At 40.8% G+C, this 23,854-nt stretch overlaps 1 protein-coding gene across 1 annotated transcript in view; it reads right to left on the bottom strand.

The window, feature by feature from the left end:
• Positions 1-23,854, bottom strand: part of F5 (coagulation factor V) — a 423,639-nt gene that overhangs the window by 286,570 nt on the left and 113,215 nt on the right. The window contains exons 9-10 of the mRNA XM_053706505.1: positions 19,712-19,814; positions 15,960-16,171 (exon numbers count right to left, since the gene is read on the bottom strand). Coding sequence (XP_053562480.1) covers positions 15,960-16,171; positions 19,712-19,814 — 315 coding nt within the window. The remainder of the gene's footprint in view (positions 1-15,959; positions 16,172-19,711; positions 19,815-23,854) is intronic.

Raw genomic sequence — 23,854 nt, 5'->3', positions numbered from 1 at the left:
AGTAGAAAGTATTAATTTGTGCTTGAGCAAAAGCTGAAATTGCGCTAGAATATTAAGCACAATTTGAGGCTGGAAGTAAGCTGTAAGGTTGAAAAATAATGTTGCACAAAACACATTAATATAAAGTATTACAGGCATTTATTAATTTTTGTAATGAAAATTGACCGTTTTAAAGGGTTAAAAGGGAGATGGTATATGAGAAGGTGTTTGACTAGGAAGGGCTCCAATGTGTCTATATATATATATATATATATATATATATGTATATATATATATATATATATATATATATATATATATAGTATATATATATATATATATATATATATATATACAGTATATACACACACAGTATATATAATATACAGTATATATATATATATGTCTAAATATGTGTATCTATCTATATAATATTATATATATATATATATATATGTGTGTGTGTGTATATGTGTATACATGTGCAGCTAATATATATATATATGTGTGTGTATATGTGTATATATGTGCATCTAGCTATCTATTTATATATATATATATATATATATATATACATACGGGTGAGAAGGTATAGAATAGAAAATATTGAACATTGAAAATATTGAACTTTCCAATATTGTATGTTAATGTGGCGTGCCCTAGTGGCAGCTGTTTAGGGGATGTCACTATCACCACAGTGAGAAAATGTGGTGATTCACATTTACATAGGAAAAAAGACAGAAAAGGTGTTTCTGGTATTAGAACTGTTTCTGTTACAATAATATAAGCGATAGTAACCGCTCACCTGTAAGAAATGTAGGGATGCATTAAGGAAATCCCAGCGTTGAACCTCCAGTCCGAGTATAAAATATCCTTAGATATCAGCCGTCGATCCTCAAGATCTAAATTATGTACTTCCCGGGCAGGTGCTTAGTAAACAGAGAGGAACTTCACTGTTTACTAAGCACTTGCCCGGGAAGTACATCATTTGGATTTAGAGGATCGACAGCTGATATCTAAGGATATTTTATACTCGGACTGGAGGTTCAATGCTGGGATTTCCTTAATGCAGAATCAAAAAGGGATTACTCATCACCCATCTCTACATTTCTTACAGGTGAGCGGTTACTATTGCTTATATATTTGTAACAGAAACAGTTCTAATACCAGAAACACCTTTTCTGTCTTTTTTTTCCTATGTAAATGTGAATCACGCCCCCAGGAAGCGCTGTTTACATTTTTTAAACGTTTGAATATATATATATATATATATATATGTGTGTGTGTATATGCGTACACATGTGTATTTATGTGTGTAAGAATGTATGTGCAAACATACATATATACATTTATACACTTATTTACACCCTTTCTAACCAAATACTTTGAAACACGCAATATAATTTTTTTTTTTTTTTTTTTTTTTTTTGAAACAGCTTTATTGTAGGATAAAAAAATGAGGTTACAAGTAGTTGGAGACGCAGCTCCAGATCGCCAGGTACAACAACAGCTGTTAATTTTTAAGGATAAAGTCGAAATGCAAGGTGGCAGGACCTCCCAGGATGTCCATTCTGAGTGATCTGCGATATCAGGTTATGATTGAAAAGTCTGTGATAGAGTCCTGTTGTAGGATCGCAAGAAACTGGGAGGTAACTACCAAAGGGTATTGTCCTGATTATCCTTTATTTTAAAAATTAAGAATTTAAATACAAAACAATTTACATGAACGGAGGTTGAACGCCCCCGCTCCGCCCGCGCACAGAACATGAGTGTGATGGGTGTGGGATGCTTTTGGATCCCCTGCTAGCATATTATGTAGAGGTAGTGAATGGGAGGAAACCTGACTGATTTTTGGGAAGACTAACTAATTGGTGCCTTTGTGTTTATTTTGGATGTAAGTGGTCCAAAGTTGGGAGAGTTCCGCATAGGAGTCCATTTTGTCATTTTTGAGGAAGTAGTATTCTTCCAGATCTAGTATTTCCGTGACTTTTGTGATCCACATATTCATAGAGGGGGCCTCCCTACTCTTCCAGTTCTTAGCTATCAATACTTTCACCCCATTGGTCATGATGTTGAGAAGGTGTAGGTAGGGTTTATATTTGAGTGTTGGGGGGGGTTTGTGTAGTAGCCAAATGAGGGGGTCATTCGGGAATTGGGTTGTCAAAATGGTCTCCATTTCGGAGATGGTTTTTCTCCAGAAATTCTGAATGCTGTTGCACCACCACCACATGTGGGCGGTGTCACTGTTAACATGACCGCAGCGCCAACATTTGTTGCTGTGGGTGGGGAAGAGACGGTTTAGCTTTCTCGGGGTTAGGTACCATCTGTGCAAGAGTTTAAAATTAACTTCTTGAATTGAGGATGAGATAGAGGATTTTTTTGTGCCCTGGAACATTAGTCTACTCGTGTGAGGTAAGATGATTACTCCCAGGTCCCTCTCCCAACTTTCAAGGTAAGGGGGGATATGGCCTGGGGGAGTGTGAGTCAGGATCTTATATATAATCGAGAGTGTATGTCGTAGGGGGGGTTCTTGGGTGCAAAGGGATTCAAAAGAAGTCAGGGGCCTGATCATATTTCTATAACCCTGGTGTTTGGTGATAAAGTGGGTTACCTGTGCATATGTAAACCAGTCTTCAAAACATGCGAGGCCTTTTGTTACCAAGTCATTTCGTGAGAGGAGGATTTCGTTACTAGTTAGGTCGTGTATTGTAAGATCTCTGTTTGTGGCTTCTGTGGTGGTATGTGTGGTGTATGGTCTAATGATGAACTCTCCATTTTCTATCAAGGAGGTCAAGGGTGAAGGGATTGATGAAATGAAGTGAGATGTATTGATTGTATGTTCCCAGACCTGAAATGTTTCCTGTATTATTGGGTTGGATGAGCTGATGGACTTTAGTAGGCGAGGGCTGCTCCAACACAGCCTTCCTAAGTGAGGTTTATCCATCGATAGGTGCTCTAGTGTGACCCACCTTTTATGGTTGTAGTGGATATTCCAGTCTACAATGCGTTGTAAAAAGATCGCTTGGCGGTAGGCGGCAAGGTCGGGGACCCCCAGCCCCCCTTGTGTTTTGGAAGTCAACATTGTTTGTTTGCTAATTCTTGGCGGTCTGCGACGCCAAATGAAGTCGCTGAATGCTCTCTGAAGGGATGGGAGGAATGTCTTGGGGAGTGGGATCGGTAGTGTCTGGAGAAGATATAATATGCGTGGGAAAATATTCATTTTAATGGTTTCGATACGTCCTAGCCACGTTAGGTTCTTGGAACCCCATGAGGAGAGGTCTCGTATGATATTGTGCTTGATAGGGGTGTAATTGAGGTGGAATAGGTCGTCGTGTGAGGAGGTCAGATGGATTCCCAAGTACTTTAGAGAATGAGTGCACCAAGTGAAGGGGGAAACTGCTCGTGTGGCGTCCAGGGAAGGGCCTTTCATGTTGACGTTTAAAATTTCTGATTTGGACATATTGATAACAAAGTTAGAAAGGAGTTTAAAGGTTGCAAATTCGTCCAGAAGATGGGGTATCGAGTGGTCAGGATTAGTGAGAGTAAGGAGCATGTCGTCGGCAAATAGTGACACGACGTAACTGTGGTTTTTAATATTGATACCTGTTATCTGAGGGTTCTGCCTGATCTTAATTGCTAAAGCTTCTATGACGCAGGCAAATAGGAGGGGGGATAAGGGGCAGCCTTGGCGTGTGCCGTTGTTAATAGGAAATGGAGGGGATAGAGTTCCATTGACTAACAATCTAGCCGTGGGGCAAGAGTATAATGAAAAGATCCTAGTAAGGGTCTTCACACCCAGTCCCATGTGGGTCAATGTGGCCCGCATGAAGTCCCAGGCAACACGGTCAAAGGCCTTCTCTGAGTCGGTGGATAATACTACAGAGGGGATGTTTTTAGTTCTAGCATAGTGGATCAAATTTAAGGCCCTGACCGTGTTGTCTTTAGCTTCCCTTCCAGGTACAAATCCGACCTGATCCAGATGGATCAGGTCTGGGAGGACGTCATTCATTCTGAGTGCCAATATGCGAGCAAATATCTTTACGTCGGTGTTTAGCAATGATATTGGCCGATAGCTACTGGGAAGGTCTTGGGGTTTGTTTGGTTTGGGGATTAAAATTATGTGGGCTTCCAGTGCGGAAGAGGGGAATGAATTACTTTCATCTATAGATTGAAAATATTTCAACATGTGGGGAGTGAGAGTATCTTGGAAGGTTGAGTAATATTTGTTGCTAAAGCCATCTGGGCCTGGCGCTTTTCCGTTGGGCAGGTGCCTCAGGGCTAATTTAAGTTCAGACAGGGAAATGGGGTTTTCTAGTTTTTCTTTCTGCTGGTCATTTAATTGTGGTATATGTAGTTTGTTAAGATATCCCTCTATTAGTTGTGCCCTGGTGGAGGTTTGGGATGGGTTACTGGGGTCGGTGGGTTGTATGTTATATAATTTCTGGAAGAAGTATTTGAAGGCTTTAGAGATGTTCTGAGTGGAGAATTGGGGGATACCTCTATTATCCTTTAACTGCATGATGTATTTTTGGTGTGTTTTTTGCTTGAGGTATCTCGCTAATAATCTGCCTGATTTGTTTCTTCCTTCGTAGTTTTTTTGTTGGGTGAGAAAAGCTTGCCTTTTATGTGTCTTGTCGAGATGGGAAGCTAGAGTCTGTCTGAGAGCCGTTATTTCGTCTAACAGGTTTCTATCGGAGGGGAATTTCTTGTGTCGGGATTCCAAGTGGAGTATTTGTGTTATCAGGGAGTTTGTGTATTCTCTCTTGGATTTATTCATGTGTGCCTTAAGGGCTATCAGATTCCCCCTTATGACGCTCTTATGCGCCTCCCAGAGAGTGTGGGCGTGGGTCTCAGGTAGGGAGTTATGTGTGAAGTACTCTGTGAGGGATTCTGTCAGTTTGGAGATCACTCCCGGATCTGTTAGTAAGTGTTCGTCGAGTCTCCAGAGGAAGTCTCTTATGGGTTTAGAAGGCCATGTCATTGAGCATACTATGGAGGCGTGGTCGGACCATGTGATTGGGGATATCGAGGCCGAATTGAATAGAGATAAGCCCCCCACATCCGCAAACACATAGTCAATTCTGGTGTAAACACCATGTGGGTATGAGAAGTAGGTGAAATCTTTGGTCTGCGGGTGTAAGGTCCGCCACACATCTTGGGCTACGATTTTCTCTAAATGTGATTTAACTTTGGAGATCCTCGATAATGGTGTGGAGGAGTGGAGTGTTGAGCAGTCTAACTTAGGGTTGAGCGCAGTGTTTAGGTCTCCACATATGATGAGTGTGCCCTTCTGGTGATCTAAAACTAGGTTTTTGATTTTTTTCATGAAGGAATGTTGTGCGGTGTTGGGGGCATATACTGAGACCAGTGTAATAGGTCTCCCGTATAATAGGCCAGTTAGAAGAAGGTATCTGCCCTCTCTGTCTCTTATCGTTTGTATTGAGGTGAAGGGTATATTTTTCTTAAGTAAGATCCCCACCCCATTTTTCTTGTTACTACAATGTGATGCCCAGAAGCATCTGCCAAAGGTGCGTGTGAAGGTGGAGGGTTCTTTTCCTTTGCGAAAATGGGTTTCCTGTAGGAACACAAGGTCTGCTCCAAGTCTGTGGAAGTCTTTGGAGGCTGTCGACCTCTTGGAGGGTATGTTCAGGCCTTTTGCGTTGATGGAGTATATAGTTATGTCATTGCTAGCGTGGGGTCTAGTCTTTAGGTTAGCCATTATCTATGTTTTGGGGTGGAATTGTATAATGTGTGACTAGTAGGGTTTCTATTTGTTGTGTTATGGGTATGAGTATCTGTGCGCGGGACGGACCGGGGGGGCCCAAGCACGGCCTAAACAACTGGCCATGCAGTTTTGAGGTAGCATTAAACAAAACATACAATCTCTTAAAATGGAAAACATTTAACAAAAGAACAAGAGTTATTGAGAGAACCATCAATAACATGAGTTAAGGGATAGGGGTTGTCACATCCCAACTGGTACTGACTCATCGAAAAGAATTTTGAGTGATTGGGGGCAAACTTTGGGAGAGGGTTTACTTCGAAGGGTAGATGAGAGGAGTTCCTCTAGGGACTACAGGCTGGGTCGCCTACAGTTATAGCGGACCGTGTATAAAGGTAATAATATAATCTTGCCTTGGGTGGCAGGGTTCAAGAAAAGGGGGCGGACCGCTTAGACTCTCAGGTTATATTAGTGCGGTTTAAGTAAATCAGGTTACAGGCCCTGGGGGGCCAGGGCTTAAAGGTGGAAGATGAATTTTCCTCTGGTTATAGTAATTGGGGGGGGGGGGGGCATGGGTTCGTATCGAATCTGGCTAGTGCTTAGTTTTTGGGAGGGCTGGTGTGGGGAGAGTTAGTAGCCTATATTTGTGGGGGATGGAAGGGAATGCAATTAAGACAAATTCTTATACAGTTACGGTTCAACATTGTACAATAACCACCCTCCAGCAAGTATCTCTTACAGTACAGTAACCCCACATTTCAATGCAAAAAAGGAAATCATACCAATTACAGTTCACGTGCCGTGGGAAGATTTTGTAGGTAGTAGGCAGGTAGGTGGGAAGGAAAGGCGTGGGAGGGGGGGAGGGGGGTGGAAGATGGGGAGGGGGAGGAGTGAAGTCAAAACCTTTTTTTTTTTTTTTTTTTTTTTATAAAAGCAATAAAAAAAAACATAGGAGTTACAAAGTAAGTGAGCAACATTTCAAGGCAGTCCAACATTCATCCCAGTTCCCATCCCCCCACCAGAGAGTTACACTGTGCCATATTATACTTATCATGTCCTGAGAGAGAGATTCTGTGTCTTCTGTGTGTCAGCCGCTCAGGAATCAATCCGGGATGTAACCCAACTGCTAGCGTGAATTGAAAGCACACGCTAGCACACTGAGAAATATCCAGGACGTGACCCACTCAGGAAGCAAATTAGAAGATAACAAAAATGAATATTGTTCCAGAATGCAGGAAAGCCACAAAGGATAAAACGTCCCTTTAAGTAGTTCAAAGAACAAAAAGGAAATGCTCTTACTTGAAGCTTCTGAAAAAGGTCCTCTTTAGCAGGCTTGTAAAACAAAGGAAAAGTTCTCTTTTGCAGCTTGTAAAAGTATAATGTCCCTTTAAGCAGGTTTATAACAAACAGAAAGGCAAAGTTCTCTTTTGCAGCTTGTAAAAGTAAATGTCCCTTTTAAGCAGGTGTATAACAAACAGAAAGGCAAAATTCTCTTTTGCAACTTGTAAAAGTAAATGTCCCTTTTAAGCAGGTGTATAACAAACAGAAAGGCAAAGTTCTCTTTTGCAGCTTGTAAAAGTAAATGTCCCTTTTAAGCAGGTGTATAACAAACAGAAAGGCAAAGTTCTCTTTTGCAGCTTGTAAAAGTAAATGTCCCTTTTAAGCAGGTGTATAACAAACAGAAAGGCAAAGTTCTCTTTTGCAGCTTGTAAAAGTAAATGTCCCTTTTAAGCAGGTGTTGTTTAACAAAGAATAGGTTTAAAGGTAAAGGCCAAAGCAAGGTCAGGCAGGCAGAAGTCGGCATCCAAATATCAGCAAAAGGTATTGGCAAAAGACAGGGTCAGGCAAGCAGAAGTCGGCATCAAAGTATCAGCAAAAGGGTAATAGCTACAGGCAAGGTCAGGCAGGCAGAAGTCAATGTCCAAATATCAGCAAGTAGGGATTAGGCAAGAGGCTTGGTCAGGCAGGCAGAAGTCGGTACACAGAAGAACAAAACTGATATGGTACTCACAATCCAGGGAAACAACAAACGGGCCCAGATTCAGATCTCCCGCCGAGATTTAAAGGGCAGAGCGTAACCGTCATCAGAGGGGTGTGAGAGAAAGCGTCATGTTGCTAAGCAACATGACGTCAGAGACACAGAGGAGTTCCGGGAGCCGCGGCGACACGGCGATGAACGGAAGCGCTCATGACAGCACCCCCTCCTCAAGGACCCCTCCGGGGGACAGGACCAGGTCTATCAGGATGAGTCTTGTGGAAGGACTTGACCAATATAGGAGCATTTACTTGATGAGCAGGTTCCCAAGAACGTTCCGTGACTGGATAACCCTTCCAATGAATGAGATAATACAATTTCTTGCCCCGCAATTTGGAATCTAGAATATGGCTGATCTCAAACTCAGGATGTCCATGCACCAATAACGGTGGAGGTTTAGAAAAAGGCTTAGAATACCTGTTAAACATCACAGGTTTTAAAAGAGAAACATGAAATACTGGATGGACTTTGAGAGACTTGGGTAAAGCTACCCGATAAGCAGTGGAACATACCTGACCCAGTATTCGGAAAGGACCCACATATCGTGGTCCCAATTTGTTAGAAGGTTGTTTCAGGCGAAGAAATCGAGAGGAAATCCAAACTTTATCACCAGGGCGATATTTGGGAGCCTTTTTCCGTCGAAGATCCGAAAAGAACTTGTAACGTCTAGAAGTTACAGAAAGAATACGATGTATCTTCTGCCAATGTCGAGTTAATCTTCGGGCTGTAAGATCAGAAGCAGGATTCACTGTGGAGGAAGTATGCAAAGGGAATGTCCTAGGCTGATATCCGTAAGCTGCATGAAAAGGAGAAGTCTGAAGGGAGGAATTGTACCGGGCATTATGGGCCAATTCAGCCAAAGGAAGGTAAGAAGTCCAGTTTGAATGATAATGATCCACATAATGTCTAAGATATGTTTCAAGACACTGGTTTACCCTTTCAGTCTGACCATTCGATTGTGGGTGGTGAGAAGTAGAGAGAGATATAGTAGTACCAAAATGTTTACAAAGTGACCTCCAAAATCGAGAAACGAATTGTACCCCTCTATCTGAAACAATATCTAGAGGAAATCCATGGATTCTTACAATATGTAGAATAAAAAGTTCAGAGAGTCTTTTGGCAGATGGTAATCCTGGCAAGGGTACAAAATGAGCCGTCTTAGTGAACCTGTCGACCACCACCCAGATAGTATTGTTCCCAGTGGACAAGGGAAGATCGGTAATAAAGTCCATGGATACATGAGTCCAAGGCTGGTGAGGTATAGGCAATGGTTGGAGTAATCCTGAAGGAAGTTGGCGTGGAGTTTTGTTCATGGCACATTGTGTGCATACTGAGACGTAATCCTTCACATCTTGAGAGAGTGTAGGCCACCAGACATGTTGTTTGAGGTTTCGAGTGGTAATACTGATGCCAGGATGTCCAGAAAGGGGACTATCATGAGCCCAAAATAAAATCTTGGAACGAAGGCGTTCAGGAACAAAGAGTAAACCATTGGGAGGTTTACAGGACAAAGGAAGATGCTCTTGAGCGGACTGTAATTCTTGTAACCAAGAAGTTGTTAACTGGGCAATGACTTCATGAGGTTGGAGAATGGTACCAGACTCAGGAACTGGGGTATCTTGAAATTGTCTGGAAAGTGCGTCTGCTTTAATATTTTTTGATCCAGGTATGTAAGACAAATTATAGTGAAACCGAGAGAAGAATAAGGACCAGCGTGCTTGCCTGGAATTTAGTCGTTTGGCTGTTTGGAGATACAGAAGGTTCTTATGATCAGTAAGTATAGTAAATGGCAAAGAAGTACCTTCCAGCCAATGTCTCCATTCATCCAATGCCATCTTGATGGCAAGCAACTCTTTATTCCCTACGTCATAGTTAAATTCGGAAGGAGTGAATTTTTTAGAGAAAAAAGCAACAGGATGAATCCTTCCAGTCTCTGGTATTCTTTGAGACAGAACCGCTCCAGCAGCAACAGAGGAAGCATCCACCTCCAGAATAAATTGAAACTCAGGATTTGGATGACGAAGGATAGGAGCTGAGGAAAAAGCTTCTTTGAGAGATTCAAAAGCTTCTATAGCCTCAGACGGCCATACTTTACAGTTTTGTCCTTTTCTTGTGAGAGAAGTAAGAGGAGAAGTAATAGTAGCAAAATTCTTGATGAACTTTCTGTAATAATTGGCGAAGCCTAGGAAACGTTGTAAAGCCTTCAAAGAATCAGGTCTAGGCCAATCCAAAATGGCAGAAAGTTTAGTAGGGTCCATTTCGAATCCAGATGCCGATATTACATAACCCAGAAAGGGTATGGATTTTTGATGGAAAGAACATTTCTCCAGTTTAGCAAACAGATGGAATTCTCTTAGACGTTGAAGTACTTTCTTGACGTGGTGCACATGATCTTGGTGGTTCTGAGAAAAAATTAAGATGTCGTCCAGATATATGATAACAAAAATATTCAAAAAATCACGAAAGATCTCATTTACAAAATGCTGGAAAACCGCCGGAGCATTGCATAGCCCGAAGGGCATGACCAGATATTCATAATGCCCAAATCGAGTGTTAAAGGCAGTCTTCCACTCATCTCCTTTGCGTATACGGATCAAGTTGTATGCACCACGTAGGTCGAGTTTGGTGAAAATGGTGGCTCCCTGAAGATAAGTAAAAAGTTCAGGAATAAGGGGCAGAGGATAACTGTTCTTGATGGTAATCTGATTCAATCCACGATAATCAATACAGGGTCTTAATCCGCCATCCTTTTTTCCCACAAAAAAGAAACCAGCCCCTACAGGGGAAGAGGAGGGTCGAATAAATCCTCTAGCCAGATTGTCTTTTATATATTCTTCCAGAGCCATGTTTTCTGGTTTAGAAAGTGGATATGTCTTGCCTCGAGGATAGGCAGCCCCAGGAAGGAGGTCAATGGGACAATCAAAAGGGCGATGAGGAGGAAGACGTTCCGCTTCTTTTTTGGAGAAGACATCCACAAAGTCATGGTAATGCATAGGTAAGGATTCCGGAGTTTCAACTGTGAGAGCAATAGTGAGTGGTAACTTAGTAATCTTTTGAAGACATTTAGTCTGGCATGTAGATCCCCAGGAAGTGAGTTCACCGAAAGTCCAAGAAAAAATGGGATTGTGAATCTGGAGCCAGGGTAGTCCCAAGATAATGGGAAATTGCGGAGTGGGAATGACATCGAAACAAATTGTCTCAGAATGAAGTATTCCTACGGTGAGGATTAAGGGTTGAGTAGAAAACTGAATGTATCCAGAACCCAAAGGATCTCCACTGACCGTAGAGACTGAAATGGAATACTCCTTCTTTAGTAAGGGTATAGAATGAGTAGAAACAAATGTAGAGTCAATGAACACACCTCCAGCACCAGAATCAATTAGAGCTTGGGTATAGATCTTCTTATGTCCAATTAGAAGAGTTACTGGAACAAAGAGTTTCTTGTATAGGGAATGACCACTATTTTGGCTTAACTCAGTTCCCTGGACTAGAGTTAAGCCCTGGCTTTTACTGGCCTAGTAGGACAATCCCTTAATAAATGTCCTTTAAGGCCACAGTACAGACATAAGCCAAGAGTCCGTCTTCTTAAGCGTTCAGTCTCAGTTAATTTTATACTTCCTACTTCCATGGGTTCAGCCTGATCAGTAGTAGGAGAGGCTGGAGTGACTGGATTAGAAAAACGAGGAGCTAAACGAAAAGGAGTTCGAGTGGAAGTCCTCTGTGTTCTATCCTTTTCTTGTTGGCGTTCACGAAACCTGGCGTCGAGACTGATACAGAGATTTATTAAGGCTTCTAAGGACTCTGGAAGTTCACGATACACCAATTCATCCTTGAGACGCTCAGAAAGTCCTTTACGGAAAGCGGCTCTGAGTGCTCCCTGATTCCAAGTGGTTTCAGAAGCAAGGGTGCGGAACTCAATTGCATATTGAGAGACTGGTTGATTTCCTTGACGTAAATCCAGGAGAGTTGCTTCAGCAGCGGATGACCTTCCAGGTTTATCGAATACGTTTGAGAATGTAGATAGAAATGTATCAACATCCAACAGTATAGGATCATTCTTTTCTAGCAAAGGTGACACCCAAGCCAAGGCTTTTCCTTTCATTAAGGAAATAAGAAACGTGATTCTAGAAGAGGCAGTAGCAAAGAGAGTAGGGCTATTTCGGAAGTGAAGACGGCATTGATTCAAAAAGCCTCTACATTCTTCAGGATTCCCATCATATTTATCCGGAAGAGGAATCCTGGGACTTAGTTGTACCTGAGACTGATTGTTAGGAATCGGAGGAGGTAATGCCTCAATCGGATTTGGATTGGGATTAGGATTGGGAGGTGCGGTAGCAACCAAATTTTGTAATAGAGCAGTAATTTGATCAAGTTTAGTGTCCAGAGACTGCAAGTGAGTGGCATGAGAACCCAAGAGCTGTCCCTGGTGAGCCACGGCCATAGATAATTCAGTGGGGTCCATTTTTAGGGCCCGTTTGTAATGTCAGCCGCTCAGGAATCAATCCGGGATGTAACCCAACTGCTAGCGTGAATTGAAAGCACACGCTAGCACACTGAGAAATATCCAGGACGTGACCCACTCAGGAAGCAAATTAGAAGATAACAAAAATGAATATTGTTCCAGAATGCAGGAAAGCCACAAAGGATAAAACGTCCCTTTAAGTAGTTCAAAGAACAAAAAGGAAATGCTCTTACTTGAAGCTTCTGAAAAAGGTCCTCTTTAGCAGGCTTGTAAAACAAAGGAAAAGTTCTCTTTTGCAGCTTGTAAAAGTATAATGTCCCTTTAAGCAGGTTTATAACAAACAGAAAGGCAAAGTTCTCTTTTGCAGCTTGTAAAAGTAAATGTCCCTTTTAAGCAGGTGTATAACAAACAGAAAGGCAAAATTCTCTTTTGCAACTTGTAAAAGTAAATGTCCCTTTTAAGCAGGTGTATAACAAACAGAAAGGCAAAGTTCTCTTTTGCAGCTTGTAAAAGTAAATGTCCCTTTTAAGCAGGTGTATAACAAACAGAAAGGCAAAGTTCTCTTTTGCAGCTTGTAAAAGTAAATGTCCCTTTTAAGCAGGTGTATAACAAACAGAAAGGCAAAGTTCTCTTTTGCAGCTTGTAAAAGTAAATGTCCCTTTTAAGCAGGTGTTGTTTAACAAAGAATAGGTTTAAAGGTAAAGGCCAAAGCAAGGTCAGGCAGGCAGAAGTCGGCATCCAAATATCAGCAAAAGGTATTGGCAAAAGACAGGGTCAGGCAAGCAGAAGTCGGCATCAAAGTATCAGCAAAAGGGTAATAGCTACAGGCAAGGTCAGGCAGGCAGAAGTCAATGTCCAAATATCAGCAAGTAGGGATTAGGCAAGAGGCTTGGTCAGGCAGGCAGAAGTCGGTACACAGAAGAACAAAACTGATATGGTACTCACAATCCAGGGAAACAACAAACGGGCCCAGATTCAGATCTCCCGCTGAGATTTAAAGGGCAGAGCGTAACCGTCATCAGAGGGGTGTGAGAGAAAGCGTCATGTTGCTAAGCAACATGACGTCAGAGACACAGAGGAGTTCCGGGAGCCGCGGCGACACGGCGATGAACGGAAGCGCTCATGACACTGTGCTTGCATTTCTGCATAGCAGTCAGGCGCCCATGGGCGCGGCTGGTGAAGGGGACCTAGGATGAAAGAAGGTCCAGTTTTTTCTTTTTGATGGCTTGGGACCACTGTGGTCTTTGCGGCTTGGGGTCTGCTTGATTGCTTGTGGAGGGTGGATCCGGGTCTTTAGGGTTCGGTTGAGGGAATTGAATGTTAAGACCTTTTGAGAAAGCGTCCAAGTCTTCGGTATCTTTGTAGACGTGTGTTTTTCCGTCATGCTGGACTATGAGGCTGAATGGGAACCCCCATCTATATTTCACTCGCCTTTCTTGTAAGACTTGGGTAATATAACGTATTCCTCTTCTCCTTTCAATTGTTGCTGGGCTAATATCCTGGAATATTTGAATACTATAGGTCTGGAACTTAATCTCCTTCTGCAGGCGTACTTGTCTCCAAATCTCCTCCTTCTCTAAGTAGTGAGCAAATTTAACAATAATGTCCCTAGGAGGATTAGGTGGTTTTGGGACTGGTCTCAGTGCTCTATGTGCGCGTTCCAATGATGTTTCAGTAAGTTTAAGGGCTGGGGCAATGTATTCGAATAGTTGTAGCAGGTAGGAGACGAGGCAGTCCTGAGTGGCTTCTTCAGGGACTCCTCTTATCCTCAGATTACTCCTGCGACCTCTGTTGTCGAGGTCTTCTATTTTAAGTTGGAGTGCTTGCATCGTGAGGTCCTGTCTGATCATTTGGTGGTTAGCATTGGACATCATGGTATCTAAGGTGTCTTGTCCCTCTTCTAGACATTCTATTCTAGCCCCAAGTTCACCAATGTTCTTTTTCAAGGAAGACATCTCCGTTTTAATGAAAGATTTTAGATCAGCAAGGTCGGATTTTGAGGGAAGCTGGGAGATAGTCTGCTGTATCAGATTGAGCTGCTGTGAGTGTGGAGCAGGGTCCTGATCTTGTAATATGGGTGTATCAGCCATCAGGAGTTCTTTAGCAGGGTCAGGAGCTTCGTTATCTTGTTTATGGAAGAATGAGGACATAGTAGCAGCGGCTGGGATGGAGGCCTTTTTGTCTGCTTTCGGCTTCTGCCTAGTCGCCATTAGTATAGTGGGCTATCCCGTTTCTTTCTGTGGTATGTATCAGGATTTGGGCTGTCAGGTGGTGAGGCGACTGTGTGGGGCGATTACAAGGCAATCCGGGGCCCTCCGTGACCACCAACTAGGTCTGTGTTTATCGTGGTTATGGGATGGTGTGTAGGCCTAAAGGAACCCTCCTCTCAGTTGTCAAGATATGAACTATGGGCCCGGGTCATAAAGGCACAACTTTACTGGTGTGGTGTTAGGGGCCTTATGCGGCTTTATACCTGTGCGCTGATGGGCCTGGTGAGGATGTTCGTGGCCGGGCGAGTGAGCGCAGGCTGCCGTTGTTCAGTTAGGAGAGACGCCACGTGGGTAATGTGCGGGCGTGCGGCTGGTCGCGGGGATCCGTTCGATTGTTCTGCCCCAGGTCTTTCTCCGTTGCTCCGGGCACCTCGATGCGGCAGGTCAGCTCAGGCAGGTAGGTCGTGAGGTCCCCCGGTCAGAGATCACTAGGCGGGGAATCGCCGAAGCAGGCCTGTATTTGCGGAGGAGACTCTCTTCTCTTTAAAGTACATCTAGGGTGCGGCAACAACTTGGACTATGTGCCCTTCGGTTAGAGGTGATATATTCGTTATTTAGACCCTCATTTGCCCCTTAGATCACCATATTAGAGCCAGTGAGTGGGAATGTGTAACGGAGCTGTGTCAAAGTGCGGCCATGTTCCTGCACGGCTGCGCTCCGCCCCCCCACGCAATATAATTTTTAGTCATTTTAATGTGTTTTAATAGGAATACTTTAAATTCCTATGTTCTGCACACACACACACATATATATATATACAGTATATATATATATATATTTGTATATACAATATATATATATATATATATATACAGTATATATATATATGTGTGTGTGTGTATGAACAGTATATGTGTATACATATGTATGTGCACAAATACATTCATATATACACATAAATACACATGTATACACTTATATACACACTTCCTAGTCAAATACCTTGAAACATGTAATATCATTTTTATTCATTTTTAAAAGGAAATACTTGAAATTCTTACATTCTTCACTTATTTCTATATATATTTCTGTATATACAATATACATCTACTGTATATCTATCTATACATATACTGTATATATATATATATATATATATATATATGTATATATATATATGTATATATATATATAGGTATAGATATATATTTTCCAAAAAAATTATGAATATATGAAGAACATAGGAATGTAAAGTATTGCAAACACCTTCGGGTTTAGTTGGTCTAGCACAGTGTCGGGTTAGCGTTTATTTTTTTTTGTAGCGTGCCTCTTAGAAGTCTATGTGGAGAAGGAGTTAGTGAGGTTGCGATGTCCGAAGTCCTGAAGTTAGCATACCTTGGTTTTTCACTCGCACTATAGCTTTTTAAATTTAGTGTGCCACTTGTAATCTAGCCATGTGTGTTTTTTAGTGGTAGGCTTGAGTGTATGCCTGTGTCTGCATCTGACATTATTAAGTAACCTTTTCTTGTAAATATCACATAGTCTGCTTACCTGCACACCTCTTGTATTAAGGGATTTTGATTTGCAAATGAGAAGTGGGCCTATTAAGCCAGATGCAATATCCTTTGTCATATTGACAGCACTGTGATACATTCTTGTTAGACACTGAGGATCATTCTTTGTAGGTTCATCCGTTTCAAGAATATTCCAGTAATAGGTTACTGTTTCCCCTGGCATGACAGCCTGATTTTGTGTACTGTTTCCTAGTGTTTAAAAAATACATACAATTTTTTTATCAATAAGAATTGTGCAATTTTATAGCTATAGTAAGCATTACTCTACCCGACATAAAATATTATATATCACCATACAAAAAAATCAGCATTAAAATATAGAACATATTCATAAAATACCAGAGGCATGCTGGATAAACATAACCAGTACCAAATATAATATAATCAAATATATTTCCCCTTAAAGGGACATTAAAATAAAAATTTAACTTTCATGATTCAGATAGAGTTATGCTATTTTACTCAAATTTAATTTACTTCCATTATTGATTTGTTCTCAGACTTTACATGCACACTTTCCGGGGCTCCATCTCCTACTAAGCATGAGCAAAAGTTTACAGTGTATTTGTATATACATCTGTAATACATCTGTAATTGGCTAATGACTGTCACATGAAACAGTGGGCAGGGAAATTTATCAGAAAAAAAATCTACTAATAATTTGAAATTCTGATTGTTATAACTCTTTGTATTGTGCATTTGTGGATTTGCAATTCTAATGTATTTAATGATCCTTTAATATTTTTCTTTCACGTGTACACAAATGTTTTGATAAGAATTGAGGGTAGAATATCACTAACTTCTTATTGGGGAGAGACCAGTTTTTACTGCTAGCTGGTAATGATGATTCTCAACACCAATAACTTGTTTATTAGAAATTTTAAAACATTAAGATGCTCTTCTGTAAGCAAACACATTTTGAAATCCATTCCATGGTAATCAAATCATCTTCAGCTTCTCCTAAAAATTAACTACTATGTTTATAATTGCTGCTATATATAAATCATATCAGCCCATAAGCATACAAACAAATATATGATCTGGATTAAAATGACAACCCCTATATTCTTTTATAGCCAATGTTAAATTTGTCAATTAAATGCAAAAACATCTCAAATGATGTGGTTTTTGTGCCGCACGAAGCCTCAGTAGTCATTAAAGGGACACAGACATAATATAGTACCAAAGCTTCACACACAAGAAGTAATATAAAAACGTAACCGAAACAGAACCATCCTCACAGTGTACAGTCTTACTCAAAATGTTATTGTAGCTCGTCATCAAGAGCAATGCTGTAAGATTTACTGGCAATGCATCTTGCTTCCCAAATATATATATATATATAGCTATAATAATGTGTTGTGGCACCAATAAAGTGCCCCTTCCATGTAAGTATCCAGCACTGTACCCAAGAGGGATTGACAATGCCCACAAAAACTGACTTACTAACTTACTGATCTAGTATAGACATTGCAAATAACTTATCCCCTACTAGTATTATCTTTCTTCACCCAACACCTCCTCATTTTGCAATGGTACAATATCAACATTTTATATTTAAAACATTTCTAATAACGTTTCATGAGTTAAAACAGACAATTTATAAAAACTCTAATATAAAGGGGCCAATTTATCATAGTGCGAGCGAACATGATCCACTGTAGCGGATCATGTCCGCCACACATCAAAAAATGCCAACAGCATACGCTGTTGGCATTTATCAGTGCACAAGCATTTCTTGTTAAATGCTTGTGCAATGCTGCCCCCTGCACATTCGTGGCCAATCAGCTGCTAGCAGGGGGTGTCAATCAACCCGATCATATCCGATCGGGCTGATTGCTGTCCGCCGCCTCAGAGGTGGCAGACGAGTTAAGGAGCAGCAGTCTTAAGACCGCCGCTTCTTAACTCCTGTTTCCAGCGAGTCTGACAGCTCGCACGGAAACGGATGCATACAGGGCTTGTTAAATCGGCCCCTCTAAAGTTATAGGATGTAGAGAATGTGCTAAGCTGAGAGTATCAAACACCTCACAGACCCTAACTCCTTCTCTGTCAGGGAAAATGGGACTAGTAAAAAATGAATAGTTAGTGGGTGCGCTAAATGAAAGCTTAAGATACCTAAATATTCAATAGTGGCAATTCATAGATAGTATGTAGAATCCATACAACTTCTAGAAAAAGTTAATAAATATTTAATAGTGACAATATATAAACAATATAGAAAAGTCAGTAGTACATAAGGAATTAATTTCCAGCTATTTCAGTTTGGTATATAATGATCTCCACAATTCATAAAATGATCTTAGTAGTAGTCACAATTATATTCCTAATTGTCAGCACATCATAAAAATGGGACGTCTCGCAAACACAATAATATCACAGTAAATAATATCACAATAAAAACACCTTCAAGTAGATAAATCAGGAATAGTCCTGATTGGGATAGATAAAAATATTGGATTTGGGGGGCCACATTTGTGCGCGCGGGGTAGCGTGCGTATTACAAGTTGAAAGTAAAAAGTTTTTACACACGCGCTAACCTAACGTGCGAGAAAATTCAAGGATCAAATATCGTGACCACATTAACGTATTCCCTCATACACTTCAATGGAGCGCAAAAAGTGGAAAAAACACCCTTACTCATGTGTAAAACCGATCGCATTTTCTCAAGTACACTAACTCGACATGAAAATATGAATATTTCAGATTCCAATGTTCATCACATAAAAGAATATGTTCTATTTTTTAATAAATACATATTTCTATAAATATATGAGGGTATTTTGGTACAATATATATCTATATATATATATATATATATATATATATATATATATATATATATATATATAAAAATATATATATATATATATAGGTATAGATATATACAGATATATATATATATATATATATATATATATATATATATATATATATGAATATCTATTTGAAAATACTTGGAACATATTCCCTTATGTGAAGAACATTGCAAAGTGAAATATTTACAGTAAATACATAGTTAAACACTTTAATAAATATAAATATAGCATAAATATGATTTCACACGTTTTCAGCTACTTGACTGCAAAGGGCTTCAATGCACTTATATACATATATATATATATATATATATATATTTATATATATATATATATACACACATATGTATTTATGTGTTTATATGTGTATGTATGTCTGTAAATCCTTATATACACATATAAATACATATGTATATGTATATGTATATGTATATATATATATATATATATATATATATATACACACACATGCATACATGTGCATATTTAGACAAACACATGGGACTGCATATTTTTGAGCCCTTATAACTTTTTTCTGCAATATTTAAAAACAAATGTTATCAAACAGTGTTATGATTGTAACTGTACTTTGAAATGTATTTTTAATGTTTTTTCCCCCACTTTTGAGTCTTGTATAACATATAACCAGAGCTCTGAAGTTGCGCTATCCCAACGCGCGTTTAATTCAATTGCGCTCAAGCTTTGAATTTGTATTACGCATGCTACTTCTGATGTGCGCAATAAACGCCTTTTCACGTTGCACTCAATAGGGCGCCACTCGCAATCTAGCCCAAAATAAGCAAAACTTTTAAGTAATATGTTAATCAACAATAAAACTTTTATATGCCATGCATGCAATAGTTCACCCCATATATTCCAGATTTAAGTTAAATTTATGCCGAAAATAACCAACCTTTCATGTCTGGAGGGTAGCTTGCACCTTCATAGTCCTTTTGTATTGACACACCATGGGGGTATATGCTGTACGGTTGGCTTGCCTTATTTTTAAATACAACCTAAAAAACACATTATAAATAAACAATTTAAAATATTAATTGCAGAAATTATTATATCAATTACAAAATATATTTAGTATTATTAATATTACTGTTAAAATATAAATATTAGTTTAAAAATGTCAGGTAACATGCAGGTAATATTTATTTATCTTCCCTTGGCATACTATTTTAAAGAGGCACAGACGAATTACAAAAGAAGGTATATCTATGTTTGAGATTATCCATACCAATATTCCCTTAAGTATTATGAATATGGATGTTTTTATTATTTAGCCACAATATGCCAGACCACACTTTCATCAGCGTTATAATGGAAGTGTCATTTGTTATTTTATCTTAACAGGATGCAGATAGCTTACAACTGCAATACACGAGAATTCCTCTATTACACTTATCATCTAGACCAGTCTTTTCAAAATATTTAATCCATAAAGCTTTATTTGATTTTCAAAGTATTCATGTTTACAGTGGACCTTGAAAGAACTACCAAGGAATACATGATACCTTACCATGACTCCAAAATGCCACTTTCACTGGCTGTTATGAATAAGGAACATTAATGGTAGCCGAAAAGTTTTTCTACATTTTCAATGAGTCTTCAAAGAGAGAAATTATTTATGAAATTTTCTAGTGATACTGCATTAAATAGGTTCAACAGGTGTGGAAACCTTCTTCTCTGGCTTATATTGGTAAATAAATTAATTTGTTCATACTCCTGGATTGTCACAATATTTTATATTATTTTTGGGTAAAACTAATTGGAAGTTTGGACAATCCAGTTGTCACGGATACTGTGCTGCAGGGATTGCATCATCCAGGATTACCGGTACCCTTTGACCCAGGTCGCTCCAGTGGCCCTTTGTCCCAGAGTTCTGCTCTTCTGGGGTTAGCTGCCTCTCAGGGTGGGCCAGAGGTGGGGTGATTGCCTGAAGGGAGCTCCCTTGGGAACCGGGGGTTCCGATTCCCCCTATAACCCCTATTCTCCCTGGACTTCCAGGTGGACGTTTAAACCAGCATAACTCCGGTCCCCAGCCACGGATCACGTCGTTTTTTTGGATTGTAGATTCTGGGGACCGAGCTTTAAAATGACACCCTGGAAGTGCTGCCACTCCCCCGGGATCACCCCAAAAACAGCAACCCCTGGGTAGTGAGAATCTGTAGGTTCATGGCTGCTATGGCCGGCGCCAGCCTATCTAGGGGGGCGGTAATGGCAGCAAAACTGTGGCATTGTCTCATGTCTTATCAAGATGAGTTGTATGTATAAAAGATGTGTGTTTGTCCCAATAAAAACATAATTTATGCTTACCTGATAAATTCCTTTCTCCTGTAGTGTGGTCAGTCCACGGGTCATCATTACTTCTGGGATATTAACTCCTCCCCAACAGGAAGTGCAAGAGGATCACCCAGCAGAGCTGCTATATAGCTCCTCCCCTCTACGTCACACCCAGTCATTCGACCGAGAACCAACGAGAAAGGAGAAGCTAAAGGGTGCAGTGGTGACTGGAGTATAATTTAAAAATTTAGACCTGCCATAAAAAACAGGGCGGGCCGTGGACTGACCACACTACAGGAGAAAGGAATTTATCAGGTAAGCATAAATTATGTTTTCTCCTGTTAAGTGTGGTCAGTCCACGGGTCATCATTACTTCTGGGATACCAATACCAAAGCTAAAGTACACGGATGACGGGAGGGACAGGCAGGATCTTATACGGAAGGAACCACTGCCTGAAGAACCTTTCTCCCAAAAACAGCCTCCGAAGAAGCAAAAGTGTCAAATTTGGAAAATTTGGAAAAAGTATGAAGAGAAGACCAAGTTGCAGCCTTGCAAATCTGTTCAACAGAGGCCTCATTCTTAAAGGCCCAAGTGGAAGCCACAGCTCTAGTAGAATGAGCTGTAATTCTTTCAGGAGGCTGCTGTCCAGCAGTCTCATACGCTAAACGTATTATGCTACGAAGCCAAAAAGAGAGAGAGGTAGCAGAAGCTTTTTGACCTCTCCTCTGACCAGAATAAACGACAAACAGGGAAGACGTTTGTCGAAAATCTTTAGTTGCCTGTAAATAAAATTTCAGGGCACGGACTACATCTAGATTGTGTAGAAGACGTTCCTTCTTTGAAGAAGGATTAGGACACAAGGATGGAACAACAATCTCTTGATTGATATTCCTGTTAGTGACCACCTTAGGTAAGAACCCAGGTTTAGTACGCAGAACTACCTTGTCTGAATGAAAAATCAGATAAGGAGAATCACAATGTAAGGCACATAACTCAGAGACTCTCCGAGCCGAGGAAATAGCCATTAAAAACAGAACTTTCCAAGATAACAATTTGATATCAATGGAATGAAGGGGTTCAAACGGAACACCCTGTAAAACGTTAAGAACTAAGTTTAAACTCCATGGTGGAGCAACAGTTTTAAACACAGGCTTAATCCTGGCCAAAGCCTGACAAAAAGCCTGAACGTCTGGAACTTCTGACAGACGTTTGTGTAAAAGAATGGACAGAGCTGAGATCTGTCCCTTTAAGGAACTAGCGGATAAACCCTTTTCTAAACCTTCTTGTAGAAAAGACAATATCCTAGGAATCCTAACCTTACTCCATGAGTAATTGTTGGATTCGCACCAATATAAGTATTTACGCCATATTTTATGGTAAAACTTTCTGGTAACAGGCTTCCTGGCCTGTATTAAGATATCAATTACTAACTCAGAAAATCCACGTTTTGATAAAATCAAGCATTCAATTTCCAAGCAGTCAGCTTCAGAGAAATTAGATTTTGATGTTTGAAGGGACCCTGGACCAGAAGGTCCTGTCTCAGAGGCAGAGACCAAGGTGGACAGGATGACATGTCCACTAGATCTGCATACCAAGTTCTGCGTGGCCACGCGGGCGCTATTAGAATCACCGATGCTCTCTCCTGTTTGATTCTGGCAATCAATCGAGGAAGCATCGGGAAGGGTGGAAACACATAAGCCATCCCGAAGGTCCAAGGTGCTGTCAAAGCATCTATCAGGACCGCCCCCGGATCCCTGGATCTGGACCCGTAACAAGGAAGCTTGGCGTTCTGTCGAGACGCCATGAGATCTATCTCTGGTTTGCCCCAACGTCGAAGTATTTGGGCAAAGACCTCCGGATGAAGTTCCCACTCCCCCGGATGAAAAGTCTGACGACTTAGGAAATCCGCCTCCCAGTTCTCCACTCCCGGGATGTGGATTGCTGACAGGTGGCAAGAGTGAGACTCTGCCCAGCGAATTATCTTTGATACTTCCATCATCACTAGGGAGCTTCTTGTCCCTCCTTGATGGTTGATGTAAGCTACAGTCGTGATGTTGTCCGACTGAAACCTGATGAACCCCTGAGTTGTTAACTGAGGCCAAGCCAGAAGAGCATTGAGAACTGCTCTCAATTCCAGAATGTTTATAGGCAGGAGACTCTCCTCCTGAGTCCATGATCCCTGAGCCTTCAGAGAATTCCAGACAGCGCCCCAACCTAGTAGGCTGGCGTCTGTTGTTACAATTGTCCAATCCGGCCTGCTGAATGGCATCCCCCTGGACAGATGTGGCCGAGAAAGCCATCATAGAAGAGAATTTCTGGTCTCTTGATCCAGATTCAGAGTAGGGGACAAATCTGAGTAATCCCCATTCCACTGACTTAGCATGCACAATTGCAGCGGTCTGAGATGTAGGCGTGCAAAGGGTACTATGTCCATTGCCGCTACCATTAAGCCGATTACCTCCATGCATTGAGCCACTGACGGGTGTTGAATGGAATGAAGGACACGGCAAGCATTTTGAAGCTTTGTTAACTTGTCTTCTGTCAGGTAAATCTTCATTTCTACAGAATCTATAAGAGTCCCCAAGAAGGGAACCCTTGTGAGTGGTAGGAGAGAACTCTTCTCTTCGTTCACCTTCCACCCATGCGACCTTAGAAATGCCAGTACTAACTCTGTATGAGACCTGGCAGTTTGAAAGCTTGACGCTTGTATCAGAATGTCGTCTAGGTACGGAGCCACCGAAATTCCTCGCGGTCTTAGCACCG

The sequence above is a fragment of the Bombina bombina genome, chromosome 3 (genome assembly GCF_027579735.1).
Source record: "Bombina bombina isolate aBomBom1 chromosome 3, aBomBom1.pri, whole genome shotgun sequence".
In the NCBI taxonomy this organism is placed as follows: Eukaryota; Metazoa; Chordata; class Amphibia; order Anura; family Bombinatoridae; genus Bombina; species Bombina bombina.
This window is presented reverse-complemented; position numbering and strand designations above follow the sequence as displayed.